Source organism: Mus musculus, chromosome 9 (assembly GCF_000001635.26).
Source record: "Mus musculus strain C57BL/6J chromosome 9, GRCm38.p6 C57BL/6J".
NCBI lineage: Eukaryota > Metazoa > Chordata > Mammalia > Rodentia > Muridae > Mus > Mus musculus.
The window spans coordinates 21,208,666-21,225,787 of NC_000075.6; the positions used below are offsets into that span (position 1 = coordinate 21,208,666).

Here is a 17,122-nt window from a genome sequence, read left to right on the forward strand (position 1 = left end):
TGTGGCAGTCCTGCTGCCTCAGCCTCCTGCCTGCTGTATGCACCGCCATCCAGTACTGTTTTCTTGTTGTTTTGGGATAGTGTCTCCTTGTAGTCAGAGCTGGCCTCAGACTCTGTAGGATGACCTTGAACTCCTGACTCCAGTGTCTACTTAGGCAGCACACCACACTCCACCTTTCCCACGTGGTTTTTTTTTTTTTTTTTTTTTTTTTTTTTTTTTTTTTTGTTATTTTGGTTTTTAAGACAGGATCTTGTGCTATAGCTCTGCCCAGCCTGGAACTTACTATGTAGACCAGGCTGCCCTTGAACTCACAGAGACCTTCCAGCCCCTGCTGGGAGTAAAAGCATGCATAACCATAGCCAGCCGTTGATGGGGTTTTGTTTTTGTTTTTGTTTTTAAAGATTTATTTTATTTATGAGTACACTGTAGCTGTCTTCAGACACACCAGAAGAGGGCATCAGATCCCTTTACAGATGGTTGTGAGCCACCATGTGGTTGCTAGGAATTGAACTCAGGTCCTCTGGAAGAGCAGTCAGTGCTCTTAACCACTGAGCCATCTCTCTAGCACTTGTTTTTGTTTTTCATGTCAGGGTTTTTACATGTTAGCCCTGGCTGTCCTCGAACTCTCTGTACACCAGGCTGGTGTAGAACTCAGAGATCCGCCTGCCTCTGCCTCTGCCTCTGCCTCTGCCTCTCTGCCTCTCTGCCTCTCTGCCTCTCTCTCTGCCTCTCTGCCTCTCTGCCTCTCTCTCTGCCTCTCTGCCTCAAGTGGTGGAGCTAAAGGCGCGCACTGCCCTTCTGGCACCAGCAATTGCTGTTAGCATCCTGTCTCATTTGTTTTTCTCATCCTACTTGTCAAGTTTAAAGCAGCAAATGGGTTTTGTGGGCTAGAAGGTGGAAGTGTGTGTGTGTGTGTGTGTGTGTGTGTGTGTGTGTCTACACTACAAGTGTACACATAGGCCAAGGCCAGAATTCAACCTCAGACATCGTCAGAACAGCCATCTTGTTTGTTCAGTGAGGTTTTTTTTTCTTTCTTCCTTTTAATAAATAGTTAACTATGGGGAAGCATTCTTATTTTTAAGATTTATTTATTTACTTTATGCATATGAGTACACTGTAGCTGTCTTCAGACACACCAGAAGAGGACATCAGATCCCATTACAGATGGTTGTGAGCCACCATGTGGTTGCTGGGAATTGAACTCAGGTCCTCTGGAAGAGCAGTCAGTGTTCTTAACCGCTGAGCCATCAACAGCCCTGTTTTGTTTTGTTTTGTTTTTAACTATACTTTACATTTTTATGTGTTTGAGATTTTTGCTTGAATGTATGTTTTCCTGGAGGCCAGACTAAGGGTCAGGTGACTTAGCACTGGATCTATAGGCAGATGTGAGCTTCACTGTGCGTGTTGGGAATTGAACCTGTGTCCCCTAGGAGAGTAGCCAGTTTTCGTAACAGCTCAGCCATCTTAGCCCAGTTTGTTTGCTTGCTTGCTTGGTTGATTGGTTGGTTGGTTGGTTTTGGGTTTTGAGAGAAGGGTTTCTCTGTGTGGCCCTGGCTGTCCTGGAACTCTGTGATCAGACTGACCTTGAACTCCAAGATCTGCCTGCCTTTCTGCCTTTGCTTCCCGAGTCCGGCAATTAAAAACATGAGCTGTTGCCTTCTGGCTATTTGTTGAATTTTATTTTTGGTCTTTGTTTGTTCAGCTGGTGGGTTTAGGGGTGGGTTATTTCGTTGTTTTTGGGTGACAGGATCTTATGTACCCTAGGCGGTTCTCAAACTCAGGAATGACTTTAAGCATCCGAGTCCTCTTGCCTCAACTTCCCAAGTGCTTGCATTATAGGCCTGCATCAGCACGCCTAATTTACACATCTCTGGATGGAACCCAGGGATTCCTACATGTTAGGCAAAAGCGTTACCTGCCAATCAACTGAGCTATATACCCCGGCCATTGGAAGATTGTTTTTAATTAAGTAGATCCTTTTGCTTGCTCCACCAAACCACTTGTTTAGACCATATTTCTCTCTTCTAGGTGGGCTTCATCGACTATATTGTTCACCCACTGTGGGAGACGTGGGCCGATCTCGTCCACCCCGATGCCCAAGACATCCTGGACACGCTGGAAGACAACCGGGATTGGTATCACAGTGCCATCCGCCAGAGTCCCTCCCCAACCCTGGAAGAGGAGCCAGGAGTGCTCAGCGATCCGGCCCTGCCTGACAAGTTCCAATTTGAGCTCACCTTGGAGGAAGAGGATGAAGAGGATTCATTGGAGGTTCCAGGATTGCCTTGCACTGAGGAAACTCTCCTGGCTCCACATGATACCAGAGCTCAAGCCATGGAACAGTCAAAGGTCAAAGGCCAGAGCCCTGCTGTTGTGGAGGTAGCAGAGAGTTTGAAGCAGGAGACAGCCTCAGCACATGGCGCTCCTGAGGAGTCCGCGGAGGCTGTGGGCCATTCCTTCAGCCTTGAAACCTCTATTCTGCCTGACTTGAGGACCCTGTCCCCCTCAGAGGAGGCCCAGGGCCTCCTGGGCCTCCCCTCCATGGCGGCAGAGGTGGAGGCCCCAAGAGACCATCTGGCTGCCATGAGGGCTTGTTCTGCCTGCTCGGGGACATCAGGAGACAATTCTGCCGTCATCTCTGCTCCAGGCAGGTGGGGGTCAGGTGGAGACCCTGCCTGATCCCTTTTCCCTTCACCCTCGGCTCCTCCCTCCTCCCCACACTCTCCACTCACCACAGACCACCTCAACGACTCCTGGCCCTCCTGAGAAAAAAGAAAACAGAAAAGTGGGGTTTTTTCTCTTTTCTTTTTTTCACCCTTCCCCCCCTGCCCTTGCCCACAGGGCCTTTTTGTTGAAGTGGGGTATGGAGAGCCAGGAACTGAAGTCCCCCAAAAAAGGGATTTTATTTTTTTGAATTTTAATTGTAACGTTTTTAGAAAAAGAACAAAAAGAAAAAAAAAAAAAGAGTGAAACACATCAGCTGTAGATGCTCTCCCTCCCGGCCCCTGGGCCCACCTCGTTCCCTCATCACCCTACCTATCAACCTCAGTTCCAAGGCGCCATCCTCCTGCCTCTTTTGAGACTTGCTCCTTGAGATTCAAGCCTAGGTGTGGCACTGCCCTTTGGTCAGTCCCTCCATACGGAGGGAGTCTACAACCCGATTGGGAATAGCCACCGGGAGAGGCTGTCACAGGAGAGGCTGGCCCACAGCAGGCCTCTCCCTGGCTCACTGTCCTCTACCACAAAGTCTTCCATGTCTCTCCTCTCTGTTTTCTATCTTTGTTTGTTCAACTCTGGCCACATGGTGAAAGAGGTGGTCAGACGGGCTGTTGCTTTATGATCCAGGGACTCTTGGTTTCACCCCGACCACCAGCCTCAGCCTGGGGTCCCAAGTCTCAATTCCCTTCTCTGGATGCCATCTTCCTGGTCCACTCTGGGTCACTTTGAATTCTCTCCGTTGGAGGAAGGGGGCTCTGTTCCATGCGCACAAACACATCCTCCTTCCAGCTGCTTCTTCCTCTTGTTTCTGCCTTAACGATTCCTGTGGCCATAGGTGAAGTCTCCATGGCTCCCTCCTGCTCCCTGGGTCCTATCTCCCAGCATAGATGACACTCCTTTGCCAGCATCCACTCAACCACCCTTCAGCCCCGTCACTCCACTCCCCTACACCAACTCTCATTGCCCTAGGAGGAAGCAATAATGGTGGTACCACATCCTCCCATCCTGGGCAGCCCTCCCCCCCCATCTTACTGAGCCTGACCCCCCACCCCCAGCCACAGGCAGTCCCTAAGCAATACAGATAGAGCAAGGCCATTTTCTCCAAGCCATGGGGGTGAGGGGACTTTTAAAAAGGAATGAGCCCATTTCCCCCTGCCACATGGAACCAGTCTGCAGCAGGGCAGTGGGGGCTGTCATTCCTCGCCTGCCCTGTTACATCTCTGTACACGGTACTGTAGCCTCCACTCCAGGCTCCCCAGATATCCCTGTCTAACCCATTAACCCACTCCCCACCCCCGATGCTTACAGGGTTTTGATTTATTTGTGTATTAAGCAAGAGTAGTTTCTGACCTAGCTGGTGATGAGAATGGGCCACCCTCCTTTCCATGTGTGGGTTTTGTACATACTGTAAGGTTGATCTATAAATTATTCTACTGAGACAAAAGGAGACAGTGAACTTGTTTTTCCCCGGTTGACCCCGTCCCATTGGGAAGGCGAGGAGGGGTTCTCCGGGAGAGTAGCACCTCTCTGCTGTATCATACAAGCTGTACCATATTCCCTGAATGTAGGGTGGGCATGCTGTCGGTTTGTGGGAAGTTGTGTCATAACTGAGGAGGGTTGGAGGTGGCTTGCCCTGTTCTCTTCCTTCTCCAAGAGCCTAAGATAGGGTCCGAGGACTGACCAGACCCCTGGCCTCAGTCGGATCCTCCCGCCAGGGTGGGTGTACACGTGAGCTGCCTATGGTGTGTTGTCCACACTGACAGTTGATCAATTGGTCCGTCGATTGACAATCAGTCCTCCAGTCTTGTCCCTGATTAAAGCGAGGCTGTCACCGGTGCTCCCGGCTGATGGCTGATATGGCTTCATTCATTTGTTTCCTGGGATTTTTGTTTCGTTTTTTTTAAGGTATATTTTTTTTTCTTTGTGTTAAAATTTTTTATTTTGGGGTTCAGGGCACACATCGGAGAAGAGCTTGGGAGATTCAGTTCTCGCTTCCCATGGGAATCCCGTGAATCAGACTCAGGCTGTCCACACAGGCAGCAAACACCTTTCCTGCCGCGCTATCTCGCCTGTCCATTTTCTCTGAAACCTGGGTCTGGTGTAGCTCAAACTTGTGCTGTGCCGGCCTCAAACTCTGGAATTGCAGGTGTGTGCCACCATGCCTGGCTGTTATTCACTCATGTTGAAACCTGGTCTCGCTCTGGAGGATCTGTGACTTGAAGTCTGGTATCCGGCCTCTTTTTTTCTGTCCTGGTTCAAGGTTTTTAGTTCAGAACAGTCTTGAATGCATGATCCCCCTGTCTCTACCTCCCCAGGCCTGGTGATGGGCACAGTGAGTTCTTGTAGTGCTGGGCTTGGGTTCCAAGGCTTCCTGCAAGGTAGGCAAGCACCCTGCTGGCCGAGCGAGGAATAGCCCCAGCCCTAAATGGCATGTTGTGTCCAGAGACCCTAAGCAAGCAGTCCTCTTATACGCTTGTTAAAAACACAGCTGGGATTTATTAGGAAGAGGTTTTTCTATTTTTCTTTTTCAGTTGACATAAATGTAGCAGGGACACACATGTCACATGGTGAAGCAGGTTTAGAGGACAGAGGGCCGCTCAGCAGGGAGGTCTCTCTTGCCTTTACTTGGCTTGTGAAGCGAGTCCCTCTCACACAGGAGCCATCTCACCAACACAGGGAACGTTTGTTCGTTCATCTGCTTGCTTTCCTCTTGTCCTGTTTTGTTTTGTTTTGAGATAGGATCTCTCTATGTTGCCTGGCTGTCCAGGGAAACTCTATGTAGACCAGGCTGGCCTCAAACTCATAGAGACCCTGCTTAATCTCTTTCTCAAAATGATTTTTGCATGTATAGTTGTTTTCCAAAGATTCATTTATTTTTATTTTTATGATCTTGACCGTGTGCATGGATGCATGTCCCTTTACCATGTGAATGCAGTGCTGAGGAAGACCAGAAGAGAGGGTGGCAGAGGCCCTGGAACTAGAGTTACAGGTAGTTATGAGCTGCAAGTGGGTGCAGGGTACTGAACCCAGGTCCTCTGCAAGAGCAGCAAGTGTTCTTAGCCACTGAGCCATCTCTCCAGCCTCTGCATTCCTTTTTATTGATTTATTTTTTAAAGACAAAGTCTCCCTGTGCAGCCCTGGCTAGCCTGGAACTCGTGTAAAACAGGCTTCTGTCAGACCCAGAGATTCCCCTTGCTTCCGCTCTGGGACTAAAGCTATCTGTGTGCCACCACACCGAACATAGATTTGGGTTCTTGTTTAAAAGATGTTTATAGGGCTGGTGAGATTGCTCAGTGGGTAGGAGCACTGACTGCTCTTCCAAAGGTCCTGAGTTCAAATCCCAGCAACTACATGGTGGCTCACAACTACCCATAAAACCACCCATAATGAGATCTGATGCCCTCTTCTGGTGTGTCTAAAGACAGCTACAGTGTACTTATGTATAATAAGTATGTATAAATCTGCTGGGCAGTGGTGGCGCACGCCTTTAATCCCAGCACTCGGGAGGCAGAGGCAGGCGGATTTCTGAGTTCGAGGCCAGCCTGGTCTACAAAGTGAGCTCCAGGACAGCCAGGGCTATACAGAGAAACCCTGTCTCGAAAACCCCCCCCCCCAAAAAAAAAGATTTTCACTTTACATATATTTAGGGGTGTGGTGACTGAGGAGTGCACACAGCATGGTACATGAACAACATTTAGGAGTTGGTTCTCTCCTTCCTCCATGTGAATCCTGGAAGAGAATCAGTCAGCAGGCTTGGCAGCTAGGGCCTTCACCTGCAGACTCCAGCTACAGCATGAAGGCGGTCTAATGAAAGGGGGTACAGAGGCCAAGCAATGGGTGATGGCACATGCCTTTAGTCCCAGCAGGGACAGGCAGATCTCTGAGTTTGAGGCCAGCCTGGTCTACAGAGTTCCAGGACAGCAAAGGCTACACAGAGAAACCCTGTCTCAAAAAGACAAAGAGGAAAAAAGAAAGAAAGAAGAAAGGAGGTAGAACCAGGCATGGTGGCATACTCCTTTAATCCTAACACTCAGTAGACACCGGTAGAGGAAGTGGATCAGGGCCAGCCTGGTCTACAGAGTGAGTTCCAGGACAGCCAGGGCTACACAGAGAAACCCTGTCTGGAAACAAGAACAACAAAAAATCCAAATCAACAATAACAACAAAAGTTATGTCCCTGAGCTTCAGTTGTCCCATCTATGGAACAGGAAGAGGTGTTTTCATGGCAGAGTGGTGAAGCATGTATTTCCTGCACTGAGGCCTGGCACAGCACACCAAATGTGAAATGGCACAGTCAGGGCTAGGGTACCCTGGAACCCAGGAAAGCCTGTCTGTCTGTCTGTCTGTCTGTCTGTCTGTCTGACACACGAACACTTTATTAGCACAGACCAGGGTGTCCTGAAAGTCACTGGGGTTACCGTTCTCTCTGATGCTGAAAGCGAAGATGTGTGCTGCCATGGGTTTTGGGTTTTGGTTTTTTAGTTTGAGGTTCACTTGCAGCCCTGCCTGGCTGTAAATCTGAAATCTGCTGTGTGGTGGAGGCTGACCTTGAACCCTTAACCTCCTGCCTCCACCTCGGTGCTGGGGTGACAGGCATTCAACCCTCCTCCCAACATTGTATATATCCTTCTGTGAGGTGACTACTAGGCTCTGGACTGGATTGCTCTAGAACCAAGTGACATTTAGGACAGGTTTTCGAGGGGAACATTGCCTGATTGATGGTTCCAGGAACAGTTCCCAGAGGATGAGGAACCGGCTTGGACCCGAGGTGGAAAAGCAAACCTGGAAAAATGGAAGTTTTCAGACAATCTTGAACTTTATGCAAGAAACAGAGAGAAGACCCAGCCAGTGTCCCAGGGGACCGTCAAAGGCTGGCCGGCTGGGGAAAGGCTACTAGGCTGGAGGTCAAGAGGCCACCAGTAATTCTAGACTGCAGGGAGTTATTGAGTGGAGACACACACACACATACACACACACACACACACACACACACACACACACGCACGCACGCACGCACGCACGCACGCACACACGCACGCACGCGCCTGCGTGTCCCTAAGTGCTGAACATATTTGCTGCCCGCCTCAGTTTCCCCAACTGTAAAAGGGTTGGTAGGATGTTAATACATCATATATTGGAGCAGAAAGCAAGCAAGCCGTTGAGTGTTACATGCGTGCATCAGCTGTCTCATCAGAACTGCCAGGAGTGGGGGAGGGGCCTATCTTCCTTCAAGCCTAGGGAGCCACGCACTCTAGGATGCATGGCAGGACCACAGCAGAAGAAACGGGCGTGGGAGACACCATCTGTCTTCCCAGGACTAGGGAGGTGGAGACAGGGCGAGCAGGTCAATTGTGCCGCACATTCAATAACAGCCTTAGGCCATGTGTGAACCAGTCTCTGAAAGAAGCAGCAGCTCCTATTCTCCAAGACATTGCCCCAACAAAGAGACTCAGAGAGAGGGGGAGAGAGACAGACAGAGAGACAGACAGAGAGACGGAGAGAGAGGGAGAGAGACAGAGAGACAGAGAGAGGGAGAGAGAGGCAGAGAGGGAGAGAGACAGAGGGAGAGAGAGAGAGGGAGAGAGACAGAGACAGACAGACAGAGAGACAGAGGGAGAGAGAGAGGGAGAGAGACAGAGAGACAGAGGGAGAGAGACAGAGAGACAGGGAGAGAGAGAGGGAGAGAGAAACAGACAGAGAGAGACAGAGAGAGGGAGAGGGAGAGAGAGAGGCAGAGAGAGAGGGAGAGAGACAGGGAGAGAGAGAGGGAGAGAGAGAGGCAGAGACAGAGAGAGAGACAGAGGGAGAGAGAGAGGGAGAGAGAGAAACAGACAAAGAGGGAGAGAGAGAGGGAGACAGACAGAGATAGAGAGAGAGACAGACAGAGAGGGAGAGAGAGGGAGAGAGAGAGAAAGAGGCAGAGAGAGACAGAGAGAGAGAGAGACAGAGTGAGAGAGAGAGGGAGAGAGAAACAGACAGAGAGAGACAGGGAGAGAGAGAGAGGGAGAGAGACAGAGAGGTAGAGACAGAGAGAGAGAGAAAGAGACAGAGAGAGGGAGACAGAGAGAGAGAGACAGAGGGAGAGAGAGACAGGGAGAGAGAGAGAGGGAGACAGAGAGAGAGACAGAGAGAGGGAGAGAGAGAAAGAGGCAGAGAGAGAGGGAGAGAGAAACAGAGACAGAGAGAGGGAGAGATAGAGAGAGGGAGAGAGGGAGAGAGACAGGCAGAGAGGCAGAGAGAGAGACAGAGGGAGAGAGAGGGAGAGAGAAACAGAGACATAGAGACAGAGAGAGGGAGAGATAGAGAGAGGGAGAGAGGGAGAGAGACAGGCAGAGAGGCAGAGAGAGAGAGACAGAGGGAGAGAGAGGGAGAGAGAGAAACAGAGACAGAGAGACAGAGAGAGGGAGACAGAGACAGAGAGAGAGACAGAGAGAGAGAGGGAGAGAGGGAGGGAGACAGAGGGAGAGACAGACAGAGAGGGAGAGAGACAGAGAAGAGAGGGAGAGAGACAGAGCAAGAGAGAGAGAGGGAGAGAGAAACAGAGAGACAGAGAGAGGGAGAGAGAGAGGGAGAGAGACAGAGAGGTAGAGACAGAGAGGGAAAGAGAAAGAGACAGGGAGACAGGGAGAGAGGGAGAGAGAGAGAGAGAGTAAGAGAGAAAGAGAGAGGGAGAGAGAGACAGAGAGAGGAAACAAGGAGCTGGGTTTTTTTTTTGTTTGTTTTTTTTTTTTTTTTTGGTTATTAGCAGGCAGGGAGAAGGCAGCAGGGAGAATGCTGCAGAATGTGTTTGTGCCGCACTAGCCACATGCAGGTCAGAGAACTCACATGGGGGTGAGTTCTCCCCACTGTGTGAGTTCCAGGGACTGAGGTGATGCTATCGCGCCTTCACACGGAAGACAATTTTTTTGTTTGTTTGTTTTTTTTGAGACAGGGTTTCTCTGTATAGCTCTGGCTGTCCTGGAACTCACTCTGTAGACCAGGCTGGTCTCGAACTCAGAAATCCGCCTGCCTCTGCCTCCGGAGTGCTGGGATTAAAGGCGTGCGCCACCACGCCCGGCTTAGTAAGCCAATTTTTTAAAATTTACTCTTGTTAAAAAAAAAAAAAAAGATTAAGCCTGTGGTAGCACCTTTGACCCCAGCATTGGGGCGACAGAAGCAGATGAACCTGTGAGTTTGAGGCCAGTCTGATTTACATGGCAAGTTCCAGGACAGCCAGAGCTACAAGAGCGGACCCTGTCTCAAACAATTATTCTTATTCATGTGTACATGTGCAAACCTGTCTGATATGCGCATGCTGTCAGATCCCAGTGACCAGGCCGCCCAGTGTGGGTGCTGAGAACCAAGCCCATTCTCTGCAAGGGTAACAAGTGCTTACCCGCTGAGACATCTTTCTAGGCAGCCTTCTTTTTTTTTTTTTATTTTAATGTTTTGTTCTTAATTTTTGTTACATCTTACTATTATTTATGTGCATGTGTGAGTACGTGCACACACACATGTGCACATATCCCTCAGCACACATGTCCAGTGCAGTTAAGCCAATTGAAACTAATCCCCGTCTAATGTACAGATGGATGGGACTCAGCCTATGGTTATTTTACTTGGCTTTGGACAGTTACTGGGGTCACCCCTAATCTACTTCTAGCTGCTGGACTGGCTGCTCCCCAGCACTGTGCCCCAGATACTTGCTGTTTCTCCCAGCCATCTCCTCTCATGGAGACTTCCTCCTCTCTGCTGTGCCCTTCTTCTCTCTCTCTTCTCAATCTACGACCCCAAAAAGGCTACCCCACCTACCTCTATTCCTTCCAGTAATTGGCTGCGGTGGGTAGAATCCAGGTCATTAGCCTCAGTAGCAGACATCTTTGTCCCTTGAACCACTAGCCTACATAGTATATATTTTTTGTTTTGGTTTGGTTTTTTGTTTTCGAGACAGGATTTCTCGAACTCTGAAATCTGCCTGCCTCTGCCTCGCTAGTGCTGGGATTAAAGACGTGCACCACCACACCAAAAATAAATCCTAATGTTCTTCCTACAAAGAATGAATATTTGAGGTGACAAATATAATTATTTATTTATTTATTTATTTTTAAATAAAGATTTATTTATAGGGCTGGAGAGATGGCTCAGTGGTTAAGAGCACTGACTGCTCTTCCAGAGGTCCTGAGTTCAATTCCCAGCAACCACATGGTGGCTCACAACCATCTGTCATGGGATCTGATGCCTTCTTCTGGTGTGTCTGAAGACAGAGACAGTGTACTCATATACATTAAACCTTATAAAATGCCTACTGAGATTTTAATTTGGGGTTGATTTTATTTTTAAAACATTTATGCCGGGCGTGGTGGTGCATGCCTTTAATCCCAGCACTTGGGAGGCAGAGGCAGGTGGATTTCTGAGTTCGAGGCCAGCCTGGTCTACAGAGTGAGTTCCAGGACAGCCAGGGCTATACAGAGAAACCCTGTCTCGAAAAAAACAACAATAAAAAATTTTTATTTCTATTTTTATGTGTGTGTGTGTGTGTGTGTGTGTGTGTGTGTGTGTGTGTGTGTGTAATGGGTATCTGTAAGTGCAGTGCCCAAGAAGGCCAGAAGGGGCGCTCAGATTCTCTGGAACTAGAGTTGCAGATGATTTAAAGTCACCACGTGGTTGCTGAATCCTCTGGAAGAGCAGCCAGGGCTCAGAACAGCATCACCATCTCTCTGACAGACTAACAAGAGAGACAGACAGATACCCAGTAAGTCAGATGGAGTTTCCTGTGGGGGTTGATTAAGCAAGATCTCTCCCAGGTGTGGCAGCACACACCTTTAGTCCCAACACTAGGAAGACAGAGGCAGGTAGATTGTAAGTTCAAAGCCAGCCTTATCTATGTAGAAAGACCCTGTATCAAAAAGGCTTAAATAATAGAGTCACACGTAGCTCCGGCCATTCGGGAGCTTATATGTACGACGATACCCTTGAACTCATCATGAGTCTCCTGTTAAACTTCCTAAAGGCTTATTCCACCACACAGGCTTATCCAAAGCTTAAATCTAAACTAGTTAATGTATCTACTCAGTTTCCCTTGCTGACAAATACAATAGCACTATTCCTGTGCAGACTACACGCTGGACATAGTGTGTTTTACTACATTACTACCAACAATCTGTATTACCAGTCAAATAGGTATTTGTCCCAAGTCAGGTAAGGAGCCAGAACTGGGAGCACAAGCCCTCTCGCGCCCCCTTCTGGGCTCCTGCGGAACTACATGTACATCAGGAAGCGGCGCAGGTGCAGACCATCCGAGAGGCGGAGCTAGGGCGGGAGGCTATTCCAAGCTATTATTGGCTAAGGTCGCTGTCAGTTCTGAAGAAAATAGCCAATGAGGGTTGCGGCCGCTCGACTTCTGATCTGCAGGCTGGGTTCTACTGCCTGTAGTCCTCCTAATGACCTTGCTTTCAATTTGATTTGAACAGGATCCTAAGGTCCTTTTTCTTAGAGTATCCTGGCCCTCGCGTCAATCCTACCTTAGGGTAGTACCTAGTTTATCCTTTTATTTTTGAGACAGAGTTTCATGTAGCACAGGCTGGCCATGAACTCTTATGTCACTGAGCTTGGCCTTTCACTCCTAATTGGCTCCTCCCGCTTCCACCTCCTAACTGTCGGGATGACAGACACACACCACCACCCAACCCTGTGATATTTATCCTGAATGATCTCAGGTCGCTTTCCACTTCCTTAAAGGAAGCCTAATCAGTCACGGCCGCTGGACCCTAACTGTAGAACAACAACTGTTGTTTCTGCTCAAAGCCCTGGGCTCTGTCCGGAGCACTGCGATCTGCCCCACCCCAGCACTCTGGAGGGAAGGCAGATAACTAGGGTTTCAAGCTCACCCTCTTCTTGCAGAATAGTGATTTAGAGGCCAGGAGCTCACAGGAAGGAGGGCAAATTAGCTGATAAGGGAACTTAGCATGTCCCATGTGACATACCTCATGTGACACTGCTTACAGAATTGGGCTGATATTTCTTCTAAAATAGCCACAGAGAGAATCCAATGCACTCAGCATGCATATATATTTTTAAGTTTTTTTTTTAGGTTTGTTTTATCTATTTTTTGTGTGTGCATGAGTGTTTTGCCTGCTTCTACATCTGTGCACCACATATGTGTCTGGTGTTTAAGGAAGTGGTGAACCTCCGTATGAGCTACACATTGAACCTGGGTACTTTAGCAAGCAGAACAAGTGCTCTTAACCAGTTGAGCCAAGTCTCCAGCCCCAAGTTTTTACATTTTTATTTTACTCCTGTGGTATTTTGGCTGCATGTATATACGTGTACCACAAGACGCAGTACCAGAAGAGATCAGAAGAGGGAGATAGATGCTTAGAACTAGAGTTACAAACATCTGTGAGCCGCCCTGTGGATGCCGGCAATCAACCCCCAGTCTGTGAGAACAGCCTAAAGCTCTTAACAGTTGCACAGCCCTTGCAACCCCAGGGTATTTGGGGAGACGCCCCAGCTGTAGACAGGGACTGCCCAGATGTAAGGATGAAATTCCAGCACACGGAATAGCTGATGGCTGGTCTCCAAGGGGCCACACTCTAGCAATAATTTTCTAGAAAATCTAGCCAGTTCCATGCAACTCCATGTATTTGCTCTTGGGATGTGTGTGTGTGTGTGTGTTTTCAAGAGTTCAAAGTTAGATGTGAGTGAGGCTTCTCTTGTTTGTGGTGTTAGATGTCAGCACTAAATATCATCTCTTCATTCCCTTTCCATCCTGCACGTGTGTGTGTGTGTGTGTGTGTGTGTGTGCACGTGCGCAACTATGGGCATGATGTGCATGAGTGGGGACAACTGATTGCGGCCGAATCTCTTTTTTGCTGGGTTTGTTTGGTTGTTTGGTTGGTTTGGTTTTTTGAGACAGGGTTTCTCTGTATAACCCTGGCTGTCCTGGTGTTTGTTTATTTTTAATCCTGACTTTGATTCCTTGTTTGTTTTGACACAGGGTCTCTCTCCCACAGTTGGCTGTGTAGACCAGACTGTGTAGACCAGACTCACAGAGAGCCTCCAGCTGGCTCTCCAGGACTGGGGTCTGCACCACCTGGGTCCAGATCCTTAGTTTACTTTTCATTCTTGGTATGTCTATAGCTATATGCACATGCCTATCCTGGATTCCCCTGAAGCTGGAGTCGCAGGCCTGGTTATCTGCTCGATGTGGGTGCTGGGAACCTAACTCAGGTCCCATTCAAGAGCAGCACGTGTTTCCAACTGCTGAAACATCTGCCCAGCCAGTCTGTATTTATTAGGTCAGGGGACACATTTAGTGTGTGGCGGTCAGAGAACAACTTCCAGGAGTCGTCATTTCTGCCAAGTTGGTGCTTGGGCGTTAATTCAGGCCACCAGCCTTGCTGACTACCACTGGGCCACCTCTCTGTCCTGTTTTTGTTTTTGTTTTTGTTTTTTTCGAGACAGGGTTTCTCTGTGTATCCCTGGCTGTCCTGGAACTCACTTTGTAGACCAGGCTGGCCTCAGACTCAGAAATCTGCCTGCCTCTGTCTCCCGAGTGCTGGGATTAAAGGCCTGTGCCACCACGCCTGTGTGTGTGTGTGTGTGTGTGTGTGTGTGTGAGAGAGAGAGAGAGAGAGAGAGAGAGAGAGAGAGAAAGAGATTTTTTTAAATTTTTTTAAGTTTTTTTTTTTTTAGCTTTATGTATATGGAGATTTTGACAGCAACCTTGGAGGTCAGCAGAGGGCTTCCGATCCCCCAGAACTACAGAGGGTTGTGAGCTGCCACGTGGGTGCTGCGTATTGAACCCAGGTGCTCTGGAAAATCAACAAGTGCTCTTAACCTTAGCCATCTCTTCAGCCCATATATAAACTTTTTTTTTAAAGATTTATTTATTTATTTCATGTACGTGGGAACACTGTTGCTATCTTCAGATACACCAGAAGAGGGCATCAGATCTCATTACAGATGGTTGTGAGTCACCATGTGGTTGCTGGGAATTGAACTCAGGACCTCTGGAAGAACAGTCAGTGCTCTTAACCGCTGAGCCATCTCTCCAGCCCATAAACTTTTTTTTTTTTTTTTTTAAAGATTTATTTATTTATTATATGTAAGTACACTGTAGCTGTCTTCAGACAGCCCAGAAGAGGTCATCAGATCTCATTACGGGTGGTTGTGAGCCACCATGTGGTTGCTGGGATTTGAACTTTGGACCTTCAGAAGAGCAGTCGGGTGCTCTTACCCACTGAGCCATCTCACCAGCCCAAACTTTTTTTTTTAAATGACCTCCTAGTTAGCTTCAGCTGCCAAGTTGACAGCCCAGGCTTATCAGAGGCTGTCATGGAACACTAGCCTCTAATTCACAGAGAGCCCTTGGCCTCTGCCTACTGAGTGCTGGGATTAAAGGTGTGTGCCACCATGCCCTGTGAAGAATTTTCTTGACTGCTAATTGGTGTAAGAGCACTCTCTGTGGGTAGTACCATCCTAGGTAGCAAATCCTGGGCTGAGCAGAGGCTGGGAACTGAACCAGGAAGCTGCTCTCCTTGATGGTCTCTGCTTGGAGCTCCTGCCTTGAGTCCCTGCCCTAACTTCCCTCACTGATGGAACTGTAAATGTAAGCTGAAACAGGCTTTTTCCTCCCCAAACTGGTTTTGTTCAAGGTATCAGAGAACATCCCAGCAGCATTGAATATACAGGAGAACCATGACCTTGTTAGGTTTCAGATCCCGGCAAGCCCTGCCTCTCAGTTGACGTTTGTAAACCTGGCTAGCTCTGATTTGCTGTTTCTTAGGACTGCGTTGAAGATGACATCAGAGCCAGAAGATTGGCGGCTGACTGTGCCTACCACACAGACTTCACAGCCATTTTGGATGCTTAGTCAGGGAGGGGATGTGTGTGTGGTCCTCCATTGTGACTGTAGTTCTGGGCCGAGCTTCCCGCTCTATAGGAAGTTGATTTTCCCCTTTCTCGTTGATTTTTTTGGCTTCCCTTTTGCTGCCTGGCACGGGTGGTGGGAACCACACCTGGGTCCTCTTCGATAGCATTGAGCTCACATACCTGCTGTAACTACAACCCTTTGCTTCCCTCAGCACAACCCCCACCCCCCAGTGTGACCATAGACTTGCCTCGTAGACAGCGTGGCATCGGCAAGTGAGCACAGACACCTGAATTTGCTGCTTTGTTACTGAATAAGCTTTCGCTGAGCAGACCCCATCAGAATGCCGTCCTTAAAAGCACGAATGACATAAAATAAATCTTTGGGCTGGAGAGATGGCTCAGCGGTTAAGAGCACTGGCTGTTCTTCCAGAGGTCCTGTGTTCAATTCCCAGCAACCACATGGTGGCTCCCAACCATCTATAATGGGATCTGATGCCCTCTTCTGGTGGGTCTTCAGAGGACAGTGTACTCAAATACATGAAATAATTTTTTTTTAAAGACAACTACAGTGTACTCATATACATATAATAAATAAAAGCATGAATGACAGCAGGTCGCAGTGGCGCAGCCTTTTACCCCGGGGCTTGGGAGATAGATGCAAGTGGATCTCTGAGTTTGAGGTTCTGTGTAGTGAATTCTAGGCCAAAGACCCTGTCTCAAAAAAAAAAAAAAAAAGTTGAAGTGATGCGAGGCACTCACGTTGGGTGGCTCTCAGCCACCTGTAGTCGAACCCCCTGCTTTGCAAGAATTCCCCAGTGAGGATATGAAGGGGTAGGATAACTCAGTAATAGAGTCCCTGCCTGGAAACCCCGCCCGCCTCGTCCGCCCCGCCCCGCCCCGCCTCGTCCCCAGAGGGCTTGTGGCAGTGGCTGGCTGGGCAGTGTGCTTACCCAGCACCTACAAGACTTTGGATTTTAGCACCAGAATAGTGATGGGGGACGGGGGGATAGAGGGAAAGGAAGAGGGAGAGTCGACGAGAAAGTCGGAACTTGTTAATCATCTATCACTGGCTTCACTCCTCCAATCAGCTCTCTTCTAGCCTTCTGCAGTACGTGCCTACCCACACGCGCTGAACCTGAATCACCACAACCTCGCCCTTGGATGACAGCCGAAGCCTTTCGCATTTTGCCTAGGATTCCCCGATGCACGCCTGTCTCTAGCCAAGCCTGTTGATCTAAGAGGTACCAACCTCATGATCTTTGAGGTTTCAGTTTGACCCCCGTCCACCTGCCCCTCCCGCGTTGGCTGGTGAATTTATTGATTTATGGCCATGCTGGGGTTGAGACTGGGGCTTTGCATAGGGCTCTCCCACTGCCCTGCCTGATTGCAATTCTTTCCTGCAGTGGGACTAAGTTGGGGGGGGGGGGGTTAAGACAGGATTTCTCTGCTTAGCCCTGGCTGTCCTGAAATTCACTCTGTCAACCATGCTGGCCTCCAACTCAGAGACTCACGAGCCTCTGCCTCCTTTGTGCTGTCATTAAAGGTTTAAAGG

General features: G+C 48.9%; 1 protein-coding gene across 9 annotated transcripts in view; it reads left to right on the forward strand.

Moving 5' to 3' along the window:
* Positions 1–4,583, forward strand: part of Pde4a (phosphodiesterase 4A, cAMP specific) — a 47,549-nt gene extending 42,966 nt beyond the window's left edge. For 6 of the 9 annotated variants that reach the window (XR_003947813.1, NM_183408.3, XM_030244126.1 and 3 more), the window contains one exon: positions 2,029–4,583. Coding sequence is in view for 8 of the 9 variants with exons in the window: in NM_183408.3 (NP_899668.1) it covers positions 2,029–2,679 (651 nt within the window). In the remaining variant the exon portion in view is untranslated. The remainder of the gene's footprint in view (positions 1–2,028) is intronic. The other 3 variants (XM_017313211.2, XM_006510093.2, XM_006510091.4) reach the window with 2 other exon arrangements.
* The last annotated feature ends 12,539 nt before the right edge of the window (positions 4,584–17,122 follow it).